Source organism: Sinocyclocheilus rhinocerous, unplaced genomic scaffold (assembly GCF_001515625.1).
Source record: "Sinocyclocheilus rhinocerous isolate Xijiao unplaced genomic scaffold, SAMN03320098_v1.1 scaffold1535, whole genome shotgun sequence".
Lineage (NCBI taxonomy): Eukaryota > Metazoa > Chordata > Actinopteri > Cypriniformes > Cyprinidae > Sinocyclocheilus > Sinocyclocheilus rhinocerous.
In genome coordinates, this window is record NW_015654946.1 from 197627 (window position 1) to 208114 (window position 10488).

Sequence of the window (10488 nt, forward strand, 5' to 3'; positions counted from 1 at the left end):
CACACACACACACACACAAACACACAAACACACAAACACACACACTCGTTAACACAGAGCTAATTAAATTATACATGAAATCAGCGTATTTTGTGATGTGTTTGTACCTGTGTGTGTCCTGTGATGGTCCTTCATAGCAGACAGAGTCAGGAAGGCATAATGACATGATGGCCATCCACACTTGTACGGCTTGTCTCCTGTGTGCAGCTTCATGTGGTTATTCAGTGCCCATTTCTCACTGAAGCTCCGCTCACAAAGCTCACACTCGAACTTTCTAGTAAAAGAGAACACATTAACCAATGAACCACTGCACTGCTACATTCAGTCACAATTCTTAATCATAGAAATGTAAAAGCTGATATGTCTTGTCTTTTACTTTATTCGTTTATATATTGTTAAATGTTGTCTATGCAAAGTAATTTCACGGTTATGTGCTGTTGTTCTTAATGCTTTTTTAATGTCATCTTTTACTTAACATTTGAACCAAAGATCCGGACTAAAACTTTTTTCAATCTGTTAGTTAGTACATTTTATTTGATCTTCATCACCACATGGATAACACAAACGTTTCGGCTCTATGCCTTCTTCAGTGTGTTACATAGTTTCATTGCTATGTTATATCTCTCTCTAAAACCTGTTATATCTCTAAAAACACAAATTTTTACAAAAATGTTTTATTTTATTTAATAACATATATCAAGCATGATTTAACCCTAATTGTAATAGAAATTCTAAAGAGTCACATATTTGTACACTATAACAAACAACACACCAGCATAAATTACCACAAATAAATCACATAATCATAATGGAAGGTACAATGATTAAAGATTAAGATTGAAAAATCATTACAAACAACAGTATTTCGAAAACCTACGGATAAAAACACATTGCTAGCACTAGATAGTTATCATCCAATTCCTTTAAAGTGAAGTGTACCGTTCAGTCAACTGTGTAATTAAAACGTAATTGCAGTACTACATATGAATTTGATCAACAAACAAAATTACTTTTTCAACGTTAATATAGTTAATAAAAGTGAATAAATTAAGTTAATAAATTGAACAGAAATTATCTCTTGAGAACAGAAAAATCTACAAGTAAACAAAGAAAATTTTCAGTGAATTGTTCTTTGACATAATGAGCACAGTAATCAAATCAAATCAATTATTTATAAACATTGGCATATTTTATTGTCTGATGACTCTTTGAACATTAAGTTTCAAGACTTCACTTTTAAAAGATCACATCAGACATGTTAATAAATTCAGATGTTGTAAGGAAGAAAAAAAATCTACTTTCATACAAGGTTGTTTTCCGTGCAGAAACTGTGCCACGTGCCAAAATTTGATAAAGTGTAAAGAACTTATATGTCCAGTAACAAAGAAATGTTTCAAAATTACATATTGTATTACCTGGTCTACTCGCAATGTGGTCTATATATTAAAATGTCCCTGTCAAAAGATTTATATTGGAAAATCATTGTGTCAATTGAAATTACGAATTAGTGAACATAAATCTAGCATTAGATGCCAAGATATAACTTATCCAGTAGCTAGACATTTTAATGGACTGGGACATGATATTAAACAATTAGAATGTATGGGCATAGAGGAAGTTTTATGATCACGTAGAGGAGGTAATATAAATAAAGAATTATTAAAACGAGAAGCATTTTGGATTTATAAACTTAAATCATTAGCACCGAATGGCATGAATGAGGAACTAGATTTTTCTGTTTTTCTTTGAAGAGACATAATTGGTTGGATTCATATCTGTGGAGTATATATTGAGTATTTATAATGTGAAGATCGCTGATTGTGTATGACGATATATTTTCTGATGATTTTAATCATTTTACCTTCCATTATGATTATTAGGGGTGTAACGGTTCACAAAATTCACAGTTCGATTTGATACGACACAGTTGTGTTACGGTTCGGTACGTTTTCGATACAGCAAAAAGAAAGAAATGCCAGAGAAATTTCCTTGATTTTTTATTTTTTTTATTTATTAAAACTAACATCGTAACTTTGAAGTATTCAAGCTGATGTAGCCTATTGTCATGTAGCAGATACAACATACCGTTGTTGTTTTTTATTCACCACTCTCTTGCCATCACCCTCATAACTTACAGGGAAACCAAAGTGGTCCCAAACGCCAGACCTGTTGGTTATTGGAGGATCTTCCATTTTTGGTCTGGTAATCGCATTAACGCTACTAGCCATATTGCAACGAGTCCAGCGTATGCCTGATTGGAGTATTGTGTTTTTCTTTGGGGGTGAGAGGCAGACAGCAAGTTGCCTGTTACGTCGTTTGGGCTGCCTTGTTGAGCGCAGTGGCACTGAGAACATTATATTTCACACACTTTAAGCTCTTTTATTTTCCAAATGTAATAGGATTAGTCCAACGAATCATTCGGTTTGTAATGCGTAGCGAACCAAAAGTCTCGTACCGAACGGTTCAATACGAATACATGTATCGTTACACCCCTAATGATTATGTGATTTATTTGTGGTAATTTATGCTGGTGTTCTGTTTGTTATATTGTACAAATATGTGACTCTTTAGAATTTATATTACAATTAGGGTTAAATCATGTTTGATATATGTTATTAAATAAAATAAAAAAACTGTGTTAATGTGGATATTATTGAATAATTGTATGAATTGCACATGTGTGTTTTCAGAGATATAACATAGGTTATTTTTGTAGATGATGACATCAACACAATGGTTTAAAGGGGTCCTATTATGCTTTTTCACTTTTTCAACTTTAGTTAGTCTGTAATGTTGCTGTTTGAGCATAAAAAAAGATCTGCAAAGTTACAAAGCTCAAAGTTCACTTCAAAAAGAAGATATTTTATTACAAAAGATAACTTTTCAAAAACTACAACGAACGACTCGTTTGGACTACAACACATATTTTCCGGGATTTGTGATATCACAAATATCGACGAATGGGTTGAGACCTGGTTGAGCTGCACTAGAGAAGGCAACGAGCGTTATCACTATGTCGGAGACACGCTAGCTTTCCCAAGGCAGACGAACTTAGAGTGGTTACAATCATCCGGGTTTAAATCACACTCAAATTGATTTGATATTGACGCAATATTTACACTGAAAAATGGATGTTGTGGTGATCTGAGTGTATGTCACATTCCAAATTCTTTGACAACATTTGCACTATGATTGATTCATCAGAATGTCCTAGTGTTCATGTGTACCAAGTTTAGTGATATTTGGATGGTGCAATCACAAGATATAGGCCAATTAGTCATTATAGGCCACACCCAAAAAACTAGATCTATTATCTGGCCTATATCTGCTAAACGATTAAATTAACAAAAAAAAAAAAACACTCTCAAAATTGCAGAAAAATGACTAAAATTACACTAGTGTTTAAAATTGTGGATAATTTTATCGACAAGGATAATATTTAGATTTACATTTTTTAGGGCTTAAAGCAAGAATTCCAAAGAAGCGCCCTGTGGCCAATTTTAACAAACATTGGTACACATACACGTTTTCACATGATGTATGAATATATACATTTTCGTAACAGTATGCCATTCGGATTTGACGTTAGTAGCCACTGAATTCTGACTGACTACTGGTGGCCATGTTTCTATGGAAACATTAGGAGGGGTGGCCTAGTTTTCTAACACATGGATTAGAAGGCTTTATGTGAATATTGTGACCACTTTAACAGTAGCCCACATAAAAAGTTATTTACACTGAACCTGTAGATCCTCCTTTATCACATTTAAAGCATATTTAGAGGTACCCCTATACATATAATCATTACTATAGTTTTTTATACTATTGCTGTCTAAAGATATTGTTCACTGTTTGTTTGTAACGCATTCACAAATGTTACCAAATGCAATCTTATGTGTAAACTGTTACAAAGTAATATGATACAGAAGTGTATGTGTTCAGTGCAGTTCAAAACCTCTCTTTGGGCTGGCCCAGTCCATGCTTTCCCAGCAGATGAGTGTTGAGATGTTTCTTCATCACAAATGCCCATCTGTAACACATGAATATGAAAAATATATGGACATAAATAAAAATCAGGACAAAAATAATTTAATTATGATTTTTTATTATAGATGCGTGTCTTGTGTGCCTGAATAGCAGTGCAAATTTTGAGACCATCCTGCTGCATTTTTGGTTGTTGTTGTATTAATATTTTATACATTTACAATGTATGTTGTGCAACTGGGTGAATACCTATCAAATAAAATGTAACATCTTTTAATGAACTCTGGTTTTCAGCTCTTATAAGCAACTGTACATTATTCAAGGCTGTTCTATTCACTAGATTTTTGATATAGTAACTGTTCATAATGTTTCTTTTTTATACCCAATATAAAATTTCACACCGGTAGATCATCCCTGTACCGAGTGTATATCACATTTAAAGCATATTTAGAGGTACCCCTATACATATAAGCATTATTATACTTTTTTATACTATTGCTGTCTAAAGATATTGTTCACTGTTAGTTTGTAACAGTTTACACATAAGATTGCATTTGTTAACATTTGTGAATGCATTACAAAGTAATATGATACAGAAGTGTATGTGTTCAGTGCAGTTCAAAACCTCTCTTTGGGCTGGCCCAGTCCATGCTTTCCCAGCAGATGAGTGTTGAGATGTTTCTTCATCACAAATGCCCATCTGTAACATATGAATATGAAAAATATATGGACATAAATAAAAATCAGGACAAAAATAATTTTATTATTTTAAATAGGTGAACCATCATTTATTATTATTTTTTATTATAGATGCGTGTCTTGTGTGCCTGAATAGCAGTGCACATTTTGAGACCATCCTGCTGCATTTTTGGTTGTTGTTGCATTAATATTTTATACATTTACAATGTATGTTGTTCAACTGGGTGAATACCTATCAAATAAAAGGTAACATCTTTTAATGAACTCTGGCTTTCAGCTCTTATAAGCAACTGTAATTGTAATTCAAGGCTGTTCTATTCACTAGAATTTTGATATAGTAACTGTTCATAATGTTTCTTTTTTATAGCCAATATAAAATTTCACACCGGTAGATCATCCCTGTACCGAGTGTAACTGGTAAGTGATAGAGGCTGTTTTAATTATCTGTCTTCTAATCCAAGTATCCCAGTATACATGTGCTGTCTGTCTGTGAGATTACAGTTTGAGAGATTTCATATTGTTGACTTGGTCTGTTGATCTGTATGGATTAATTTACTTATTTAACCCAGACTGCTACAGTGAATGCATGTTTGTGAGAATTTCCTCCATTATAAGCACAGAGCTTGCAGGAAAGCGTAAACCACAATAACCACAATACTGCTCTGAAATTTAGGCCCAGTCATCATTTCAACACATTCAGCTGCAATATGAGTGTAGCTAAAGCAGCATCAGAAGCAAAAAACTGAAAATGTTAGCACTAAGCGGTTTTACTTTTTGAGCATTAAAAATTTAAAAAGAACAAAAAAAAGCTTTTTGTCTGAAATAACCATCTATAGAGCTTACAAAGCACAGTTTTACTATACATAACCTCTTACATAATTTCCATATGCATACTGCAATCCAGACATGTGATACTACTGTAAGACGTTTGAGTACTGCCTGTGCCAATGAATTAAAGATTAAATAAATTACATTGCTCTTGTATGGTACTAGAATAAAACAAATATCTGCATATCCATCCATTCTCTTTACTGTTTGTGGGATTGCTGGAACTTATCCCGGCATCTCGTGCCAAAGGCAGCGTCATGACATCCACTTATGCCACTCACAATTTGGTTCGATACACAATACTGATCTAATGATAGAATACTCTCACAAAACTTTAAACAAATCCAAAGTCAAAATAAAGAAGAGTTAAAATGGGAAGGAAAGATATGGCCAGTAGGGGGCAGTCATGTTTCATTCTTAGTCGTGTCAAGTACTGAAACTGATGAGTTGCTTGTAAGAGGCGGCTCTGTGAACCTCTCAGAAAAGAATTGCAACAAGCAGCAGAGCACATTAAACACAGTCAAGCCATATTCAAGTATTATGTGTGTATGTGTGTGTGTGTACCACCGCAATGCGATAAAATATTCATGGCTCTGTTAATAAAAGTATTTTTACATGTTTGACATTTGCATTTGATCGCTGATTATTCAAGGCGCATTTCGGTAGTCATTAGTTTTATTATATGAAAACACGTTGCATTTATTATATTCTTTGTATCTAAAACACAATCTAAAATGTGTTGTAAAGTGCTAAAAACCACGAACAGAAAATTTTCTACCAAAACAATGACCTTGTAAGACAGTGGTCGTGAAAGACAATAAAATGTAAGAGTCATTAGTCTAAAATGAAAAATCCAATTATTCTCCTTAAATAGCTTAATTTGATCGAGGGTGTTTTGATGTGAAGTCAAAAGACTAGGCACAGGGCCAGCTTAAGGGTTTATGGGGCCCTAGGAAAGATCATGAAATAGGAGCCTATCAATATTGACATAATATTACAACTGTTACAAACATTACAACTGCACTGAAAACACACACACACACACACACACACACGTCTGGTCAGCTATCCTTGTGGGGACTCTCCATAGGCGTAATGGTTTTTATACTGTACAGACCGTATTTTCTATTGCCCTACACCAACCCTACACCTAAACCTACCCCTCACAGGAAACTTTCTGCATTTTTATATTTTCAAAAAACTTCATTCTGTGTGATTTATTAGCTTGTTTACCCGTGGGGAACTCAATTTAGGTCCCCACCGTGACACGAGTCCCCACGAGTCTGTGTGTAGTCAGGTTTAAGTCCCCACCAGAATAGAAAAACAGGTACACACACACACACACACACACAAAAAGCTGCAAAAATCTGTCAAATAAAGTCTGAAAAAAATGTAATTAGCATGTACAAATATTTTCTCATATAAAATAAAATATAAGTAATAACTACATAAAATACCTATTAGAGAGCAGATATTTTGTCTGGTTAATGTCCAGAATAATTGCCCACATTTTTGCTTTGATTTTTTGCATCTTTTTGTTGACAATTTTGATTTTATTTATTCTTTGCCCAGATTATTCTTGAGAAATTGTGACAAGCCTTTGGAAACAGAAGCGCTGTTTCTGTTGATAATATGGTACTCAGTGCTATGCAGCATGAATTAATGATGCCGATTACAATCCTTTTTTTGTTACTGTTTGCTGCTTCTGTTTATACTGTTGCTGTATTTATTGTCACTTTTATTTGTCAGTGTTTTGTAATTTTCTAGCTTTTCTAGTTATCACTTATAAATAACATTCCTTGGGTAAATTGCATGTCAATAACAAATATTTGATCAAAATGCATCTTTTAGTCTTAATTATTGCATTTTTTTCTTGTTTGTTTAACATGCACGCATGCCATCTTTATTTCTAACATTTACAGAGTGTATAAAATGTGAAATGTAAAACAATGAAATGTAAGTTATGCTCGGAGAAGAGCATCGTTTAAGCACATTAAACAGTAAAAACACTCCTGTTACTGGCTTGAATATGTATGCTGGCAATTCTGCAGTTACAACTTTATATCTCACATATGTGAACTTGTCTTTATTATTATTACTTTATTTTGCATTTCTCCTCATTGTGTCTGTGGAAAACAAAATCACCTTCACAACAGCGCACTAAAGGAAGTAATACTTATATACACGTTATCTTGTGAACTCCTGCAGAGAGCAATAAAGTACACGTTTACAAAGCATTTAAAATTATAATATGCTGTATTACACTCATTTTGTCATGTGTAAATGGATTTTTAGACACAACTAAATGTTTGCATCTATTATTGCTTTTCATATTTTATTGTGGATGTTTTGTTTTCTCTGAATAAACGTGCAGTTAACAAATTATCAGACTATCAGAGAATCGTAGTTATTCTGTTTAATATACAATGTAATAATCCATAAACCTAGGCATTTTTAAATAACGATTCAAGACAAACCATTTCCAAGCTGAAGTGGCCAAGAGCAGTCTAATCTGGCCTAGCTACTGACAAATTTAACACATTTATTTAAATGCTAAGAAGCGTGCCTGCAGGGAGCAGTGCTCATGCGTGACGAATTGGGTGCTACTACGCGGAAAAACATGCAGTCTTAAAGGCCACATTTGTATGGGCAATTTTTGAGTCCCCAATTTACCTAACCTGCACGTTTTTGGATTGTGGGGAAAACAGGAATACCTGCAGGAAACCCACACCAATACAAGGAGAACAAGCACACAGGACTCCATACAGAAAGGCCTCATGACTTAACTGGGACTGTGTTGTTATGAGGCAACTGTGCTACCCATTAAAAAGAAAACAAATTTGTAAACTTGTATAATAAGATACTAAGGCTTTTTCTATAAAAGTGTATTATTCATAGTACTTAAATAATTTTAAATGATTAAACCAAATGTATGCAATTTTGCTTCTAAAGCAATGTTTTTAGGAGACTTAATTTTTTGCACAATGGTACAAGAGGAATACCATATAATAGTAATAGCAATAGTAACACAGAAATAAAAACAATGGACTTGTGCCATGGTTCTTGAAATAATCAGGCCTTCACTTTAAGCATTTACTTTCATTTATTTTTTTTTGCAATAAGAAAAGAGCAGGAGAAATACAAAGCAAATGTCTCAGAGCTAGCAAAAGCTATGAAAAGAGTGACTGTTTCACCTCACGCAGTAAGATACAACGTGCAGAAGTGAAATGCTTAGTTGTTGTCTACACTGGAACTACCCACTGTAGCAAAAAGCACAATAAACTCATTTAGCCTTTCCCGAGGTGCATTTAGTATTTACAAAATATAGACTACTGGGAATCCATACATCTAGTCTCATCAGACCAAGTCATTTACGATCTAACAGCATCCAAAATGCTATGGCACTGCTAGAGGAGGAGTACAGTGAGAAGTGTCTGGTTCCCACAGTGAAGTTTAGTGGTAGAAAAGCTCTTCTAGGGATGTATGACTGCTGAAATTGTGGGGGAGTTGTGCTTTATCAATGCTGTCATGAATTCATACACCACTATGTGATGGAACACAAAAACTTGAAAAAGAATATGCCACCCTCTCCTCATTCCCTGCATTGTTGGGCTTTTTTTCAGCCCTAACCCTAACTTTATACATTCTCCCAGGGTGGAAAAACTTCAGTCTACAAGTATTTCACCCAACCTTAACACTCTTGAGCACCTGTGGGGGATTTTGTAGAGATAAGTTGAGCAACACTCCCCAATACAGAGCAGGGCATTTAAACAAAATTGGCTAATTTACTTATTTTACAGATATTAATAACATACTTTATGTTTTTTGTTTCTAAATATATGCATAACACATTTCAATTTAGCCATTTTCCATGCATTGTATTAGCGAACATTAAGAAAAATAAAATATTTTGCATTTGTTCAGAAAAGGTATACTCATCCAAGTATATATAAATAGAATCAAATACTGCAATTACTGTCATTAAACTGTCTATGTTGCTAATGCATATTCTTAGTCGGTGTCCAATGAGCATTACATATTGATCAACAATATTTTTATTCTCACTTAGAATGTGATTTATGCAACAGCATGAATCAAAAAGGATTAATCATGAGCCAAGCAATCTTTGCTGTCATAAAATTCCAATTTAAATTCTGGTGTTCGTGTGGAAAAAAGGTTTAAGCACAAAAAGGCTTTTTTTTTTTAATTAAGGGATTATATGAAATGATTAGGGATGATTAAAAGTGTCCTCATGTAAAGTCTGATTGATTGTGCTCCACCAAATATAAACAGCCAGAGACACAGGTGAAAGCAGCACTTTAAAGGGGTTTATTCATTAAACGATTTTTAACAAAAGGCTATTTATTAACCAGATTTTAATCTCTTGATTGTTACATTCAGTTTAAAGTGGTGTGTCTCTTTTAAGACTTCATTGTATATGCCCACTGCTATGATGATTTGGTAGCATCTTTGCATATGAAATAAATATTACATGTGGAACTCTTACTACGTTTTTACCATTACAGCTGAAAATATGAACTAATATAAAGTGTTGAATACAGCATTATATTTAGATCTACTCTTGCTGCATAAAATGTTGCAGCACCAGCCCTCTACGGACACCTTGGCAATTGAATCGCCATTGGCTACTGAACACTGTATACGATCACTGTCATGTCTGTTGAGTGCACAAATGCAAGGATCTCGCCACTGCAACCTGACTTCGGAACTCTCATGAATGCTTTCATCATAGCTAACACAGTGCAAACACAATGTAAGCAAGATAAACATTGTGCACGAGGTACCCTGCGATTCCAACCCCTAATATATATATATACACTGAACAAAATTATAAACGCATCACTTTTGTTTTTGCCCCCATTTTTCATGAGCTGAACTCAAAGATCTAAGACTTTTTCTATGTACACAAAAGGCCTATTTCTCTCAAATATTGTTCACAAATCTGTCTAAATCTGT

At 33.9% G+C, this 10488-nt stretch overlaps 1 protein-coding gene across 1 annotated transcript in view; it reads right to left on the minus strand.

Moving 5' to 3' along the window:
* The window catches only part of znf407 (zinc finger protein 407), a 53659-nt gene that overhangs the window by 14809 nt on the left and 28362 nt on the right, over nt 1–10488 (minus strand). The window contains exons 4-5 of the mRNA XM_016524799.1: nt 4610–4684; nt 108–274 (exon numbers count right to left, since the gene is read on the minus strand). Of these exons, the coding sequence (XP_016380285.1) occupies nt 108–274; nt 4610–4684 (242 nt within the window). The remainder of the gene's footprint in view (nt 1–107; nt 275–4609; nt 4685–10488) is intronic.